Raw genomic sequence first — 19363 nt, 5'->3', positions numbered from 1 at the left:
GGGTGCTGGCAGGTGGAATTAGATTGGATTGAGATATCTGGTTGGCGTGGACGGGTTGGACTGAAGGGTCTGTTTCCATGCTGTACACCTCTATGACTCTATGACTAATTCTACCCATACAGATTCTATACCTTGCAACCCTACATCACTTTCTGCTATCAATTAAATTTCATTTCTACTAAAAAGGCAAACACACCCCAATGCCCATCTGCCTGTCCTTTTGATAAGATGTGTATCCTTGGATATTTAGTTCTTGATCTCCTTGCAGCCATGTCTTTGTGATACTCATGACATTGCCAATTTCAATCTGCGTTACAAACTCATTTAACTTGTTTCATCTACTGCACACATTTAAGTACAACACCCTCATTCCTCCATTGACTGTCCCCCTTCTCATAGTTGTCCCATTATCTGTTGTGCCGGAAGTTAGATTCCTGACTGTTTCCATACTCTCTGTCCAATTTCTTGTTCTGAGCACCCCTCTCTTAACTAGTTTAAGTCCTTCTGACTACCCTACTTAGCCTCTTCACGAGGGTTTTGGTCTCAGTTCGGTTCAGGTGGCTCCCATCCCGATGGTACGGTTCTCTCCTGTCCAATTACTCAAGCCAGTGCCCAATGAGTTGGAACCCCTATATCTTATACCAGTCCTTTAGTGTTTAGTTCCTGCTTAGGAGAGTTTGAACACGCTCACTGTTCCATCCCAAACTGCCTCACCGAGATACTGACTGTGAAGATACTGATCCCAGAATGCCTCACTGCATCATCGATTGCGAGGACACCCTTCCCAGAATGCCTCGCCTTAAAACCAACTGTGAGGACACGTATCCAAGAATGCCTCACCGTGACACTGACTGCGAGGACACCCTTCCCAGAATGCCTCAGCATGACATTGACTGTAAGGTTAGTCCTCCCAGACTGGTCCAAGGCAATTCTGATGGTAGAAACTAAAACCTGAAGGATATATTTCTGTATTATTGCATTCTTACTGTCAGTGTGTGTCCTTGTCCTTAAGCATTTTGGTGAGTTGTTTAACAAAACGGTTCAAAAATTCCTCTAGACTCGTAGCATAATCCTGGGTCAGATCTGCCACCCATTCTAAGCACTGACTGAAATTCCATTCTGTTGCATTCAGTTTTAAGCAAGTGCTTCCCAAAATTTTCTCGCACTGTGACCCCATTTAAAGATTTGAACATTGTCCCAAGCCTCTCTGAGAAATGTGAGACTGAGTGCAGGGCTCTGAGAGTAGGAGCATAGTTGTTGTTGTTACGGCTCAGAGCTCCATGGGCAATTGCACGTTGGAATTGCTAATCCTAAAATATTGTTGTTTACTGCTCCATCCAAGATAAGTTTCAACTCGGCTTTAACACATAGTAAAACATGCCAAGGCACTGCACAGGGACAATTCACAAATGAAGGCTGACTTGGAGCCACACAGGGAAATATTGACGTGCCAAAAGCTTGGTGAAAGGGGCATATTTTAAGGCAGAAGAGGTTTATCGAGCGATAAGTGGGAAATATTACCAGTGAGGACATAGAAAGGCCTTCAAAACCATTAAAGACAGAGGAGTCTCTGATAACCGGTGTTCCTTGCTTTGAACAGATGCGTAGGCAGAGCATTTATAGTGAACATTCTCTTTAAATGCGTTTCAGCAAGGTCAGCCTGAGAGAAAGCGATCTTTTGTAGCGAGTGCTTAGGATCTGGAATGCGCTGCCTGAGGATGTAGTGTAGGGAACAGGTTCAATTGAAGCTTACTAGAGGGACTTGGGTTATTATCTGAAAAGGGAGAATGTGCTGGGCCGTGGAGAGATGAGCGAGGAATGGCACTTGACAAATTGATCCTTCAGAGAGCCAGTATAGAATCAATGGGCTGAATAGCCTCCTGCATTGTAACCATTCTGTGAAGTTGAACTGTGTGCACTTTAGAATGAATGTTTACTCACTGAAATGAAAGGATGAAGCAATTAACTATTCAGAGTGGAGCTGCCATCAAGGCCTTTGGTAGGAAATGTCATGATTTTCACAGAAGCTGATGCATGATGGGGCAGAAAACTCCCCGACTGTGAGATTTCCTTTTGTTTGATTTAAGAGCAAGTCTGAGTTTGACCATTCTGTTTTCCTTTCCTCTTTCTCTGTTCCAGTTTGCATGTACAGAGAGCCGTCGATGCATGAAATCGGGGACAAAGCCGGACGCTCACGGAAGAGTTCAGGAACGCCAACCATGAATGGAGGCAAGGTAGTCAATCAGGAGGAGTCCACATAGCAGGACCAAGGCCTCAGGAAGCTGGATTGGATCCATATGCACAACTTACAAGAATCAAACAAAAAAGAATTTAATTAGAGAGAACAAACAAATCCAGGAGTGAGGATGGTTTTGAACATGCAATCCGTTAGATGAACTGATGAAGCCATTGCCTGAAAGAACAAAGAAACATTAAATCAGGACTTGATTTTCATTCTGTTTCCTCTTATGCAAAACTCTCGACCCTGTGGTAAACTCATCTCCAAAACATTAAATAAAGGAAAAAAAAAAGAAACTTAAAATACCCTACACGTTTGAGATTTGAAACAAATATCCCTCAAAATCCAAAGGCCTTTCTTGCTTCTCCACTGTTGAAATCCTTAAAACCGAAGAGAGGATTTTGTTTAGCAATCACCAAGTATCATGTGAGGAGTGAACCCATCACAGTTCATTCAGACAGCAGATGCAGGGCTCTGTGTTCTGACGGTGTTACCCACACCTTCACTGAGCCCCAACCAACTCTTGTCAGGATCCAGAACTCGCCATGTCATCTTAGTGACGTTCCAGTACTAGGAAAGGAAAGGACAACTGGTCAAACATAAAGACAATGTCCAACTCTTATTGGGCATGACGGCGCCATGTCTGTTGGCTGGGTGAACAGTTGGCCTCTGGGAAGTAGACTGCATTTCATTCAAGTTGCTCCACCCTCAATCCCAACCCCACCATGGAATTCCTCACCCATTTCCAAGTCCTTCTTCTGAAAGTAGTCCAGACTCATCCTTTGAGGGTAGAGCATTGTAGGAAGCCAGTCTGTGCATACTGGGCCCATTTGTGTTGAATGATCTTAATTTGCAGAAATTCTGGTCACCACCTTTCAAGACTTTCCTAACAGTATTGTGGGTGTAACCCTGTATCCCACAGCCTGCGGAGGTTCAAGAACACAGCTCACCACTACCTTATCAGGGGCAATTAGGGATGAGCAATAAGTACTGGCCCTTGCCAGCAATACCCACATCCCATGAAATAATTGAAAAAACACCCACAGTGAGATTATGTTGAATTTTTAGATATGCACCCTTGAACAGCTTCCAGCTCACTGGTTTGGTGGTTTATGTTTTGCGACCATTTTGTTCTGCCATATTCGGGATTGCTGACTGTTCCCAAGACATTTGAGTTGCACTGAATGTCTGGATGGATTTGGATTGCTCAAACAAGTCTCCAGCCCATTTACACATTCATGATATTGGCTGCCTGTGCGCGGTATCATATTTCTGTTGCTGCAAGATTCCACATCAACACTGCAGCTTCAACTTACATTTTCACCCATTAACGAGCCTTACGGCTCTAATTAACTGCTGGTTTGGTTGGCTTAAGGAGTGCAGGTTGGCGCTGACAATGATACACACCGACAGTCATTAGCTGCAGAACAAAAAGATACAATTAACACAAATAGATGGTTCACAGAACTGTAATTTTGGCTCGCTCCTTAAGAAGCCCTTGACTTAACAAGGTGTATATTTTACACCAACAATAATGCCTTGCATTTATATAACACCTTTTAAAAGAATTGAAAGCCCACTTGGGTGTAATCAGCAAGTCAAACAAGGTTGGCATTGGGACAGGAGACCAAAATCTTGCTGAAAATGGAAAGGTTTAAAGAGAAAAAGCGAAGCAGTGAGACAAAGAGGTTTAATAAAGGAATTCCAGAGGGTAAAGCTTTGATAACTTTCACTGGTGAGAGAATGATTAAAATTGGGGGATGAACACAAGACCTGAATTCCAGCAGCACAGAAACACCCAAGGTGGAAGGGTTGGAGGATGTTTTGTTGGGCAGACATAAATGAATGAGGGATTTGGTAAACATCAGCCCCGAATACAGAATGAACTGCTGCTTGACTGAAGGACAGTGTAGATCAGGAGGCAGAAGTACCATTGCTGCAAGGCTTATTGCAAGTTAGGACATGGAATGTCTGAATGTTCTCAAGTTTACAGAGTGCATAACTTACGAAAAGCTCCTTGGAATCACCGTGACTCCTGATAACTAAATAATGGGTGAGGGTTGATGAAAGAGATGGAAGCAGTGCTGTGGTGATGTTGTGGAGGTGGAAATAGTTTCAGTGATGGATCAGAGACTTATTTGGAAGTTCATTTCAGGATCAGTAGCAACATCGGGTTTGTGCACATTCTAAATCAGCTCAAGACAGTTGCCAGAGATGGGGATGGAGCTGGTGAACTTGAGAACAGAATTTGTGGTGGAGATCAAAGAGAATGGTTTTATCTTCCAAGGTTTTAGCTGAATCATTATTTTTACTTACCTGTCACTGGATGTTAGACAAGCAACATGACTAACCAGAGGCAATAGTGAGGTTGTCGGAGAAGAACTGGATGTTACCTGAATATTATGTAATCCGATGCTATGCTTTTGGAGGATATTACCCAGGGATAGCATATATATTGCAGGAAATGCTACAGCCAAATTGCACACTGCAAGACCCAATGAACAGCAATGTTATATATGACCCAATACTCTGTTTCAGCGATGTTGCTCTGGCTTGAATTAAAAGTTATGAAAGGTGCTATAGAAATGCAGCCTTTTTTTCCTTTTATATGATCGGGGCTCAGGGCTTCATTGTCATATAAGGAACCAAATGAGTGCTCTGGGTAGCTCCTCAGTATCTCTGCAGGCTTTGTCCATGACTGTAACCATTAATAAATATATGGTGCAAAGTCTATGTTACCACTCTGCAAATGTTAATTAAATGCTTGAACTGTGCTGTCCCTGAAGGGAATCGGAAGATGCGTGTGCTATTAATGCAGCATTGTGTAATGCAAGCCGTACATTTCCATCAACTGCTGGCATCTTCTTGCTAATTCTGCAGTGCTGGTGTTACAGTGACAGATTGTAAATGCCTCCTGGACAAGTATCCTATATGTGATGTGATCAACTGCCATTGAAAGGCAGCTAGCCACACCATCTGTAAAACAGAAATACTGAAATTAAACTCAGGACTTCTAATTATTCATGTTTAGATTAGCAGGTAACCAGGAGTGAGCTACAGGTTGGAATCTAATCCAGGGGTGAGGATGGTTTATATTATAGAATAATATGAGTGAGTTAACAGCTACTTTGAGGGCTTTGAGTGATTTTATATGTTACATAACAGGTACTCAGGAATGAACTACAGTTTGGAATGTAACTGAGAGGTTTACGTAATTTATAATTAGGATAATGGATACCTGGCTGTGAATTGCAAGCAGGAATTGAGTTGAATAGTTCAGATAGTTTATAGAGCAGGACATATTCTGGAATAAGTTAATTGCTGGAAACTAATTTAAGGTCTCAGACAGTTTTATATATAATAGAGATATCCAGGAGTCATTTGCTTGCTGAAGACTAATTGTGGGGTTGAGTTTTTTTATGTGTATAGAACAATGGAGATTGTGAACTGTAGTTAACAGGCTATTTCAAAGGCAAACCATCAGATCCCTGATTTAGATAAAAGCTGCAAACACTTGCTGTGTATCTTTCACTTTGATGCTTAAATAGTTGGTTCGGGGAGCAGAATGTTTGAATAACTGAATGGTTTTGCATGGCAGTTTAAATATTTCCAGTATTTTAATCTTTATTAACTATAAAAAGACACAATAAATGCTCTTTTAATAAATGCAGAGAAGTGTGCAGAATTATTTCAGTTGCTTTTAATTAGCTGAATACTGAGTTCTCCCAGTGCTGTCTTGTTTGCTGGATGGGGTATTTTTTATGAGGCCTGATCTGTCACTTGTCAAGTGGCAATGTGGTTGTCAGCGTCAGAAATCTAAAAGCTCCAGGACTCGGGCATTTTAATGAATGAACTTTCGAGGAAGTTTTGACCCCAGGAGACTGTTAGTTGGCACAAGATATCTAACACCCTGACAGCTCAAACCAGAGAATGCCAAGGAGATGCAATGATAAAATCAGAATTGGACCCTTGATTGGAACAAAATTAGCAGGTGTTCATTCACATAGGGTACTGGGAAATCTGGAATCTGGAATACTCTTCCTATGAAACACTGGGGGTCAGTTGGAACTTTCAGAAGACAGATGGATAGATTTGTTGGGTAGAAGTTTACTGTAAATGATGCTGGTTGCCATGATCTAATTGACCATGGCACAGCCTTCTTTCGAACTAAGTAGTCTTTTCCCTGTTTTCTTTTTCTGGATTCCTGATGAAGGGCTTATGCCCGAAACGTTGATTCACCTGCTCCTCAGATGCTGCCTGACCTGTTGTGCTTTTCCAGCACCATACTGTGGACACTGATCTCCAGCATTTGCAGTCCTTACTTTCCCCTGTTTTCATTTTCCTTATTGGTCCTTTTACAGTGTCCAGCTGTGCACACAAACACACATTGAACACATGCTTCTTCTAGAATAGGAACCATCCCATCACATTTACCAAACGCCCAGCAGAGTAAGAGGTGAAAAACCCAGCCTAAGAGAAGCAGTGATGCTGACTTTCTGTGACAGAGCAAAGTTTGGCACAAGGTGATGGGATCCCAGTAATGATGGGCCAAATGGCCATCTTCTGTGTTGGAACAGGTCTGTGAAATGAGAATTGGTGAGTTGGCCATTTTTTTAACATTTTGCCTGGATTTTTATTTCTGCGCATGAAGATTTCGATTGCAGGCTCACTAACTGTTGTCCTTCTAACCACTGCACAATGTCGATGCCCCATCTTGTCTAATAATCATTCTACTCTTTACATCAGCTTTACTTGAGGAATTTCAATCCTTATCCCACTGTCTGAGGTTCCTGAGTGGCTGTGTTTATCAGGTTAGATTTTCACTCCCTAACACTTGCCAATTTGTTGCCTGTACAATTTGTTTTTATAAAGTGACCCATGAGCATTGTGTGACCTGCTGCTGTTCTGTTCCTGCTCTGAACCGGAAATCTGAACTGTTCTCCTGAAAATCCCCTCTCTAATTAGGATGACAGGAGTAATTTGCAACCGTTTATCGGAGAAGTATTAATATTCCTCTTGCCCTTTTAATTAGTTATCTAGCTGGGAGAATTAGCTGCTGCCTCTCTAATTGTATTCATTTCAAGCCTCAGCATGACAGAGATAAGACAGTCACACTTCACTGGAGCTTGCTCATCATTTCTTCTGTTAGGAGGTGGGCGGCACGGTGGTTCAGTGATTAGTGTTGCTGCCTCACAGCACCAGTGACCCTGGGTTCGACCCCGGCCTCAGGCAACTGTATGGAGTTTGTACATTCTCCCTGTGTCTGTGTGGGTTATAAAGTGACCCATGAGCATGGTGTGACCTGCTCTCCTGACAGGAAATCTGAACTGTTCTCCTGAAAATCCCCTCTCCTGAAAATTCCCACATTCCAAAAATATGCAGGTTAGGTAAATTGCCCATAGCGTTCAGGGAGTTGTAGTCCTAGGTGCATTAGTTAAGAAGAAATGTAGAGGAATGGGATTGGGTGGGATATTCTTCAGAGGGTTGGTGTGGACTTGGTGGGCCAAAGGGCCTGTTTCCACACTCCAGGGATTGTATTAAAAAGAAGTGGTGGGGTAATCATAACATCACTAGACTAATAATCCAGAAATGCCAGACTAGTGTTCTGGAGTGAGGGGTTTGAGCCCTATCGTGGCAGATGACAACATTTTAATTTAATAGAGGAAAACCTGGAATTTAAAAATAAAGCTAATCTAATGGGGATCATGTAAACCCAGTCAATTAATATAAAAACCCAATTGGTTCACTGATTCCCTTTATGGAAGGAAACCTGCTGTTACCTGGTCCATCCATATGTGACTCCAGGTCCACAGTAGTGCGATTGACTGTTAACTGCCCTCCTGACAGTGAGGGATGGGCAGTGAATGCTGGCCTAGCCATTAAAGCCCACCTCTCCTAAAAGAACAAAGCAAAATTAGCAGACAGGTTCCTTCAAAAGTAAATAAGTCAGGAATAAATTCATTTGCTTTCGAGACTTGGTGTTCCTCAGACATATCTGAATAAATTGAGAGAAGGCCTTGATAACCCCAGAGGCCTTACCCTCAGTATGAGCTCATTTTTTCATTATTTGTGATCAGAGCCCCTTCCAAAAAGGCTGCACTCCCTACTGCATTTAGTGTGCACCGTCTGCTTGCTGTGCTGTACCTCCCTATGTTCTGTCTCTTCAAATTCTTTGCACAGAAAAAAGTGGCACCTTCCAGCCATCCCACAGAGCTATGGTGAAGAAGAGAAAATAATTTCCATTTGTATAGCACCCATCACCAGCTCCAAAACACTTCACACTCAATGAATTATTTCTGATGTACCATAGGATATGCTACAGGAAAGTGCTGGTAACTAATTTGCAAGCAGGCAATTCCTATAGACAGCGGTGTGATAAATGGCCAGATGATCTGTTCTTGGTAATATTTTCTGATAGTGGCCAGGGAGAACTACTCTAAGTTTTCTTCAAAACAGTGTCCTGATATTGTTTTAATTTGCCTGTGAGAGAGCTTAAATATCTGGGTTTGACTTCAGGACAGGATGAGGAAATAATACTCAGACAATGCTTTAGTGGCTGCTGTTATGGTGATAGTTTGTTACATTAAACTCTGGGTCTGGAATCAGACTGAAGGTCCAGTTTATTTCCTTTCAAGGAAAAGATGCAAAAAATGAGATTTGGATGCGGTTAAGGGATTTCTTTTCAGCTTCCAGTGAGTAATCAGACCTTGCACCCAATTATGGAGGTTTAAGTCTTTTCATTGACCCAATAAGGCAACAGACTTTGATTTCTCAAAAACCTCACTTCAGATTGAAGGTGTCTTTTGCTATCAATTAATGATGTCATTACACAGGGAGATTTTACCGTTACCTGGTACCTTTAAGGTAGAATTATTTCCCGAAATAGACACTACATCATTATTAACGATTAGGAGGGGTGAGAAAGTATGGCTTCGAAGAGTTGGTATTGGATGACAATCTTAGTAATCCCAATGTCTTGTGTTTATATAGCAACTTTAACAGCGTGGGTGGCACGGTGGCACAGCAGTTAGCACTCCTGCCTCACAGCGCACGAGACCCGGGTTCAGTTCCCACCTCAGGCAACTGACTGTGTGGAATTTGCATATTCTTCCCATGACTGCCCATAGTGTTAGGTGAAGGGGTAAGTGTAGGGGTATGGGTGGGTTGCGCTTTGGCGGGTCAGTGTGGACTTGTTGGGCCGAAGGGCCTGTTTCCACACTGTAGGTAATCTTAACATAGTAACACGTCCTCAAGATACTTCACAGGAACAATTATCAAAAAGGATTTCACTAGGTCACAAAAGGAGTTAATAGATTTGATTGACCCAAATCTTGCTCAAAGCGGAAGTGTTAAATAACTTCTTAAAGCGTGAGAGAGATGAGACAGGCAGAGGTTAGAGATGAAACTGCAGAACGTAGGGCCTCAGCAGCTGAAGGCATTGCTCCTATTAGATGAGAAAATAAAATGGAGTTGCTGAAGAGACTTGAATTGGAGGTCTGAATACAGATGGTTGGAAGTATTGGTGACAGGAACAGTCTGACTGTGGTTACACCATTGTCTCTTGCCGGGTGAATGCACATACAATGATTTGCAAGTGATAGTCCGTATTGGGTCAGTTCAGAACAAGGTTACCTCTGCTGTCAGCTCATATGTGCAGACTTTGGGAGTCAAAACAGTAAATGGTCAACAGGTCTAAGAATCCATCCTTTTCTTAATTAATTAACACCTTCTGTCCTTCAATTTTTTCTCTCCTCAGAAATGGCTCCAATTGCCACTTCATCACATTTGTACTTCAGTGATCATCCTTGGTAACTTCATCCAGATCGCCAATACAATTTGAGTGAAAGGTTCCCTGACTCATAACTTTGTTGTTTTAATGTTTGAAATTGTTCTCCTGAAGTTCATCCCTCTGATACATTAACTGTCCGGTGGACACTAATGTCTCTGGTAGAGTAATTCTGCCATTGAAACCCATCTTCTGGTGATTCTCTCAATGAAACTAATCCCTGCATTACACCACCTTTCTCATTGAAGCCTATCTCTCTTATGCACTTACTCTTCCATTCAAACCAATCTCTCTGCTTCATATTTTTTAACTCCTTCTGCTGAAATTGCCTTTATTAATGGATTATCCTAAGCATCGGTCCCAGTGAGTAGCTCATACACAATGTGGTTCTGGTTTAACCATTTTATGCCTCAACCAGCTTCCCCATACTGATGTGATTTTGCTTCGATTTGTATGGCAAAAAGTCAATGGGGTGAGGAGTTGAGAGGGATTTGTTTTTCGCATGAGGAATTGACACAATGTGAAATATGTTGAGTGGTGAAATCAAATAAGAACGTAACAAGGCATGGGATTAATGGTTGTGGATAACTCCGCTTTCAAGGATGACGAAGGAAGCACAGGAGAGTGGAAGTAATTTGTTAGCTTTTAGAAATGGGGCTTGATGAGCGGAATAGCTTTCTCCTGTGCTCTTATGATTGTACGAGGAATAGCTAGCTGTTTCACATTCACACATTCATTTCTTCATCAATCCATCCACATCGTAATCCAGCCACCTGTTACACTGCTCACGTTTTGTTTCCATGTTTTGTGCAGGCTGACAGAAATGAATGTGTTTACCCAGATGGTGCAGCAAACAGCAGCATTTATCATTTCCAAAGGTCTCTCCCTTGAGAGCCACATTGACCAAGGCTGGGGGAGGGGGGGGGAGTGGGCAGGCATGTGATAACTCAGCTGAAAAACATGGCTGCACTTTGGGTCTTAAAGTTGGCGTAGGATAGAGACCCTTCGACTCCTGACTAACCCTCCTCGCCAAAAGGAACTTGCACATGGATGGAAGATGGGGGCAGTCAGAATCCCAACCCATGACTCAGTAACCATTTTGATGCTCACTGTCCAAACTCACACATGCAGTAATGTTGGGGCGCTAACAGTGAGCAAACACCATCTGAGCATCTCAGAATTATTAGACGGTCAAACAGTTGGCAGAAAATAAAACAATGGAGACAGCATGCAGACCTGCATTGGATGAACTACCTGATAACCAACTCTCTCTTTGATGCTGAATTCAACAAAAACTCAGGAGAGATTGGGGCAGGCAGTGTCATGCAGTTCTTTCAATAGTGAGACTCAGAAACAGTATATTATTCAACTGAAGAAGAGGTTTTAAATTTTGTATAAGGGAAATTTTTCTTTAAATTTGTGATGACAAATTATCGATGCAATACGTAACCCGGAGCATTCTCTAGGAAACGGTGAAGTCCAAACTAACTCAGGTGTTTCTGTATTGTTCAGGTTTGTTTGGTGTTTTCGTCTTTTTTTCCCTCATGGATTGGGAGGGATCATTTTCTGCATTCTAGTCCATTCTCAAGTGATTTGCATGGAATTTTATCGCGCAGAAACAGGACATTTGGCCCAAACAGTCCTTGCTAACAATGAAATTACACTCTGTTTCAGTCTGAGTTATAAGTGCACTATTCTGTTTTAAAGTAGATCTCTGTCCCCTTTCTGATCCCATCCAAAAGCATCGCCTCCTTAAGAGTTCAACAGTAAATGTCACTTGTTCCAAGTTCTCTGAGCCCAGACAATAGAGACATGTTTTCCAATCACTGCCTGAATGTAAAACTGATGCCATTGTTGGGTTTCTCATTATAGAAAGCCCCTGACTCTCATTCTCATTCTCATTGAATCTGAGAACTGAGCACTGGTCAGTTTGCACAGCGGGCAACCAGCTCCCTGCTTACTGCCCGATCCTTTCTCGGTGCCCTCAGGAAACTCTCGGGCACTATTCCCACCTGGACATGTTCCGACCTCAGTATTCTGCTGTGGTTTGGAAGAGATGGACAATGATGGTCATCAGGAATAAGAGTCTTCACCTTGATCATCCTGGTGTCACTCCTCAGCAGTAAAGCTCACTGAGCCCATCTGAACCCAAGTAGCTGGTTCTTAACGATCTGTGCTTCATGCTATGTGCTACCTTGATGTAAGTTGCCATAGTACGCCAGAGATCCCCTTCACAGTGTTTATTTTGTGACCACATCTCAAAGTATTGTTGTCATTTCTTCCTTATACACCCACAAGAATAGCCTTTAATCCCTTCCTCTCCCAGTCATCAACTTTCCTCATCTTTTCTCTGTTTTGCTCCTCACTTGCTTCTTCCACCAAGAGATCCCTCACCACCTCAACTCTCCACTCTGTCTCTCTATTTCTCCCTCCTCACACTTCATTCACCCCTTCCCTTCCAATGTCTCCCAACCACTCCCCTTCCCATTTCTCCCACCAATTCCCCACCCCAGATCTCCAACCCACTCTCCATCCCATATCTCCCACCCACTCCCCATCCCATATCTCCCACCTATTCCCTGCCCCATATCTCCCGTCCACTTATCTATCCCCTTCTACTATCAGCAAGACCATACAGCATAAGATGTGGGAGCAAACATAGGCCATTCAGCCAGAAAATGGAAACATATTCCTTACCCTTGGAACCCTGTTATAATCTTAATGGTCACCTCTCAAACTCGTCTCCTTTAGAGGGATTACCTCCCCTCCCCATCTAATGGGGATAACCACTTAGTTCTGGCATCAGTGAAGTAAATCCTTTTGAATTCAGCCTAAGCCAAAAGCAAAGTTCCAACGAAGGCAAGGGGGGAATGGCAATGGTCTTATCAGTTGGCATTAACTCACCCTGTGGTGCCCAACAGTCATGAAAGATCTCAAGTACCACCTGGCATGAATGGTTAAACAATGGGACTATAACAACAAAGAGATTTGGCAGGTTACCAAGTTGCCAACCATTTCCCAATTCACCAGCTCGATAGAGTAGACTGAATGTGTGGATCTGGCTTTCTGCCAATGGCACAGATTAGTTTCCCTGAGTTTTAACTAAAGAAGTGCAGATGACACTAAAGTTTGTGGAGTCATGGACAGTTTGGAAGAATGTTACAGGTTTCAGGGGGATTGGATAAACTGCAGAATTGGGCTGAGAGGTGGCAAATGGAGTTCAATGCAGATAAATGTGAGGTGATGCACTTTGGGAAGAATAACAGGAAGGCAGAGTACTGGGTTAATGGAAAGATTATTGGTAGTGTGGATGTGCAGAGAATCTTGGAGTCCATGTACATAGATCCCTGAAAGTTGCCACCCAGGTTGATAGTGTTAAGAAGGCATACGGTGTGTTAGGTTTCAGTGGTAGAGGGATTGAGTTCCGGAGCCACAATATCATGCTGCAACTGTACAAAACGTTAGTGCGACCACACTTAGAATATTGTGTACAGTTCTGATTGCCATATTTTGGGAAGGATGTGGAAGCATTGGAAAAGGTGCAGAGGAGATTTGCCAAGATGTTGCCTGGTCTGGAGGGAAGGTCTTATGAGGAAAGGCTGAGAGACTTGGGTCTGTTCTCACTGGAAAGAAGATGGCTAAGGGGGGATTTGATAGAGACACATGAGATGATCAGAGGATTAGATAGGGTGGACAGTGGAAGTCATTTTCCTAGGATAATGATGTCAGCTTGTATGAGAGGGCATAGCTACAAATTGAGGGGTGACAGATTTAAGACAGATGTCAGAGGCAGGTTCTTTACTCAGAGAGTGGTAAGGACATGGAATGCACTCCCTGCTAATGTAGTCAACTCTACCACATTAGGGAGATTTAAACAATCCTTGGATAAGAACATGGATGATGATGGGATAGTGTAAGGAGACAAGCTGAGAATAGTTCACAGGTCGGCACAACATCGAGGGCCGAAGGGCCTGTTCTGCGCTGTATTGTTCTATGTTCTATGTTCTAAGTGCAATAATTCACAATGGGTTCAACAAACCTTTGCTTTGAAGACAGATGACAATTAGCACCACTTTCGGGTGAATCAAAAAGCCCTGTTTTATCAACAAATCACTTAGTATATTTCAAGGAGACAAAAAAGTTACCCATTCAATTTTTTGGATTTTTATTTATTCTTCATGGGGTTTGGGCATCGCTGGTTGTGGAAGCATCTATTGCTCATCCCTGTACTTGGAAACCACAAAAGGAAATAACCCATCGATTGTGAATTTAGAAAAAGGACATTGATGGTGATACTCAGCTCAAAAACATTTCTTTCGTGATAAGAGTTATGCTTCATGAAGCACATTTGAATGTAGCTGCTCACAATTTAAATAATTTTTTGTATTACAGCACTAATTTTCTTTTATTTTTGCAAGGTACAGTCTTGCTGAAACTGCGTGCTTATTACCCTGAATGCAATTGAAATGAAAAGCTGCTAGGTTGGAATGAATCTGGTATGTCTGTCACTACACACTATAATGGGAACAGATGTATAATACCCTGCTGCTGTATTTCCCAAAGTAAATAGTTCAATGGCGAACAATGCTGACACCTTTCTGCTGCAGGGATTAGTGAGAGCATTGTTACAATATCAAGTTCTCAGGACAGTAAAGGGCTAACTTAGTCAATCAGTCCATTTGCTAATCAGGCTGTATTGGCCATGTACAAGCCATTTGTCTCCCTTTTGCCCAGATCCATCAGTTTCTGTAACAAAGTGTTCCTTGAGCCCGTCTTGAGCTGTATGAAAGACAGAAAAAGCTTGCGTTTGTACAGCATCCTTCACAACCTCATGACATCCCAGAGTGCTGCAGCAGTTCACAAAAGCAGCTCTGCCATCTTCTCAAGAGCAGTTGGTGCTGGGTAATGGATGTGGTCCGAGCTAACAAAGGCCACACCCACTGAATAAGCAAAAGTGAAACAATGAATGATTGAAGTGTATTTACTGTTGTCAGGTAGAAAAATGTGGCTGACACTTTGCCCACAGCAAGCCCCTGCCATCATCAATATGATCCCTGAGTAGATAATTGGTCTTGCTTTGTTTCATACTCAGATGAAGAGGTTTTGACCAATCTGTCCTGAGGATTAAGTCTCATGGGTGATTCACGTGCCACTTTTTGGGAAAATAGTTTCTCGTTGCCTTTTCTCATGTTTCCTAAGTTGCAACCTAAGTGCATTGACATCTTATCATGGAGGTTGGGAGAGTCATTGGAGCACATGGCAATGACTGGGATCCTCTGCTGTCAGAACAGCCCAGTTCCTCTCCTGTCCTCTATAGTTCTCTGATGTGGAACGCAAGTCTGATTTTGTAGATACCACCGAGCTGTGGTTTGCTTGATCTGGACACCTCTGCTTGAGGGCAGCCCTGATCTTAGAGAGCCTGGACTGGTTTCATCTTGTCAGGATCTAACTGGGGTGGGATTCCAACCTCGCAACTTTTGGCTAGAAGGTTGGAATGCTATCCCTATGGTTAAGGCTGGCTCTGGATTCTTTGCAAAGCAAAGTAACTTGAAGGAAAGGAAGACAGCAGATGTGTAGAGTGCCTTCGCAAAAAGTCAGCTCATGTTTTAATGGCCACATCTGACTCATCATACTTTGTCTTTCTAAATCTTTCTTCCACTGCTCTCCTGAGAAGCCATTTGTTTAGTAGAGGACACATTATACCTCCTTATGGCATCTTAAAATACATTTATGGGCTGTTAAAGTCAATGTTGAAATTACAGTAGATTTATAAGGCTCACTTTGTGAAAACTGCAGAGTGAAGTCTGTGCTTTGGGAAGTTCCCAGTTATTGAATCCCGAATGTCACTCTCAACCTTGTGATTGTGTGTTTCCAGTTTCTGTATCCTTCTCCCAAAGTTTTGACTTGCATTAAACGCCAATTGGAGAGAAAGGTCAAAAGATCTAACCGAGCTCAAAAACAGGGCTGGGAAATGTCCAGAATGGTTGATTGTAAGCCATGTCAGATAATCATGTACATACAAATCTTTTTAATGATAGGAAAAAGCCATTGAATCCAACAAGCACGCTCCTGTTTGCTAGTTCTACCCATCAAGCCCATCAATAAAGCCTTCTTTGATTCATACCTTAATGTCCAGTGCGATTTGAACCCTTTGAGGTGAAGGAGATATTAAAATCAGCGCTGAGTTCCCTGGCCATTGTGTAGATATTTTCTAATCATCCTGTTCAGGGATGTAATTATGCATATCTGGAGCAGGTGGGACTTGAACTCAGGGCTCCTGACTCTGAGGTAGCGGCACTACCACTGCACCACAAAAGCCCTCTGATCTGCTTGTATTGAACACCAACTTACAATATTTTCTTAACCATGCAATTGAATTGGCTAATCAGATTTCTGCAGCATCCATTCTGATGTTTGACTGGATTATTCCGGTTTGTTCTGCACATGTTTATTTTCAAATTGCTCAGAATGTGAAGGCAATTTGTTGCTTGACAAACTGGAAAACCAATGGACTGAAGGAATTTAGTGGATTATCAAATCCTCTTCTTGTAGGTTTTCCTGTAAGTTGGTCTTATCCACTGGCAGGAATTCAGAATGAATTAATATTTTCATCAATGCTTCATTAAATGAATGCTGCTTGCTTGATCATTATCATTGAGGGGGGGCTGGACCAAAGGAGAGTGTTCAAGGGAAATATCCCAGTGAATAGTGAGCATTCAAGCAGCCACAGCTTTAGGAATATTGAATGAATGGGCACAAATTGATTTTATCTGCAGTTCCTTGATGAGAGTTCTCCCTGAGTGCTACTCTCCATTGGGAAGATTAGACCATTGTATCAGCCACCTTGTGGAATTTCAAGCAATGTCACTTGAAGCATTATGCCTCCTATTTGGAACCATATTCAAAGGAATTTTCTGCATGACTCTAACCACTCGCACACTGATATTCCAAGAGCCTAATTTTGAGGGATACTAGTTTGCAAGGGAGTCAAATGCAGGAAAAACTCAGAACCTGCATTAGCAAAACGTCTTGTGTCACATACCTTCAGTCCACTTTCTTTCACAACAGTCAACCCTCAGAAAATGATTGTCGTATTTTCCTGCATGTGTTAATTAAGAGCTTTACCTGATCTCCTGGAGTTAGATTCACCAATCTCCAGACCATTATCAGCAACCCCCATCCTGACCCTCATCCCGACCACAATCCTTCCTCATGATGATTGGATCTAAAACTCAGGCTGGAAGTTGAGGTACTAGGTCCTGTGTTTCACCGTCTTTGTTCCAAAGTGGTCCCATTCCATTGTCTTGTATATAAACTCCAAAATACATTGTCAAAGGCTGCCAATGTAAAACATCTTCCTGAAGTAACCTTGCACTCTTTAAGACGACGTGTGAGTCAAAACAGAGGCCTGGGATTACATAATAATGCATTTGCACCATTCTTCATTAAGGAGCCAAGACCTTCTGGGATGTAAAAGATAATAATGAGGCCATCTTAAAACTCAAACTCTGGTTACCAAATAGTACAATGTAACCGAATACAAATTTCCATTCACTCTTCCATTGGTTTTGATGTTCTGTTGTCTGTATTGTACTGATGTGCAAGCCACGGTTTAGGGAGCTGTTCATTTACTCACCAAGTAAAACTGAACCACAAAATAAGCTGGGCTTCATTAAAGGGGAGCAGTCACCTCTGAGACAGATAATACAGTTGCATTAAATTCTGAGGTTCTCTCGTTTAATCGACAATGTTTTGAATGGATTATCTATAATTGACAAAATACCTGATCAATAATTCATTGTCATCGGAAGTTCTTTAGATGAACTTTTACTTTCAGTTTTGCCTTCTTCTGTTTCCATGTCAGGTTCTCTATGTGCACCCTAATCTTTCATCATTTAGAAATCTCCAGTGTATAGGAGTTACACCAAGATTAGAAGCAGAACAGTGAAGTGTAAATAACTTTGTGAATAATTTAGCAAACCAGTAACCTGAACAAAGAAATGAAAACCTGCACTTACATAATGCTTTTCAAAACCTCAGGTCTCCTAAAGCACTTTACTCCCAATAATGACACTTATTCACTGTTAGAGGGAACTTGCTGAGTGTCAAAAAGTGTGGTGCTGGAAAAGCACAGCCGGTCAGGCAGCATCCGAGAAGGCGAGTCGACGTTCCGAGCAGAAGCGCATTAGCTCTTCATTCCTTATGCTCAAAACGCCAACTCTCCTTCTCGGATGCTGCCTGACCTGCTGTGCTTTTCCAGCACCACACTTTTTGACTCTGATCTCCAGCATCTGCAGTCCTCACTTTCTTATAGGAACTTCCTGAGCATGAATTTGTGAGCTGCAAGCCGCCCCCCCCCCCCACCCCCCACAAAAATAACAATGATCAGATAATCTGTTCTTAGGGATACATATTAGCCTGAGATACTATGTAGATCTCTCCTGGGAATTGTTTACATCCACCTGAGAAGCTGCATTTTAACTCAGTTTGAGCACTTACCTGAAAGACAGCATTCCATTCCATGAGCATTGTGGGTAGGGAAAGTTGGTCTTAGATTTTAAGTTCATATTTTTAAGAGTGGGGCTTGAACCCAAAACCTCTCGGCTGAGGCAAGTAAGGGCTACCCATTGAGCATATCATCATGGTTTCTCATCATGCAATTAATAACAACATAGTAGACAGCCCTTCTTGGTTTCGGCAGTTGAGCCTGAGCCTAGGATTTGAAACACCCCTCCTGGGCCGTTGTCTGCGGTTAGATCGACCGTGAACACAGGGTTATCAATCTACACTCGTATAAGGAGAAACGGAAAATTGCAGAAGTTCAGGAAATTGGAAATCAATCCACTGAGCCCCTTTTAGCACTTTGCTAACTCTCGCCAGAAGCACAAGCTAACTTCACGCTTGGTGATCCCAGAAAATGATTTGGGTTTTTGGCATTTTTTATTTATGTAAAGGCATCTTGGAGATTGACTTGAATCTTGTTTCCTGTATCAAAATATTTGCTTTTTGCTTGTATATAGTAAGCTGTTTACACATTGAGAGGAACCAAATAATGAGATGATCCACTATTGTCAATCAAATAAATGAATATATTTCACCTTTACTTTGTTGTTGGTGTAATTTGAATATCTGACATCAGCATTCAGAGATCCAATGTAGGTCACCATTTTTTTTAGCTACAGTACATCTTTAATTCCTTTGTTTTCCACATTTACTTACATGAAATTAAATGTTATCCAAGCTCTTAAACGCAATTAACAGCCTTTAAAAGTTTAAGAATTGTTTTTTTTTCCACTTTAAAACAAAGGCTGAAAAGCTACTTGATTTTAAAGGGTTTC

General features: G+C 42.1%; 1 protein-coding gene across 3 annotated transcripts in view; it reads left to right on the top strand.

Moving 5' to 3' along the window:
- LOC132821803 (fibroblast growth factor 12) overlaps window positions 1–5865 on the top strand; it is a 366432-nt gene extending 360567 nt beyond the window's left edge. For all 3 annotated transcript variants that reach the window (XM_060834612.1, XM_060834611.1, XM_060834610.1), the window contains exon 5: window positions 2140–5865. In XM_060834612.1, coding sequence (XP_060690595.1) covers window positions 2140–2261 — 122 coding nt within the window. In that variant the 3' untranslated portion in view covers window positions 2262–5865. The remainder of the gene's footprint in view (window positions 1–2139) is intronic.
- The last annotated feature ends 13498 nt before the right edge of the window (window positions 5866–19363 follow it).

The sequence above is a fragment of the Hemiscyllium ocellatum genome, chromosome 13 (genome assembly GCF_020745735.1).
Source record: "Hemiscyllium ocellatum isolate sHemOce1 chromosome 13, sHemOce1.pat.X.cur, whole genome shotgun sequence".
NCBI classification, from domain to species: Eukaryota; Metazoa; Chordata; class Chondrichthyes; order Orectolobiformes; family Hemiscylliidae; genus Hemiscyllium; species Hemiscyllium ocellatum.
This window is presented reverse-complemented; position numbering and strand designations above follow the sequence as displayed.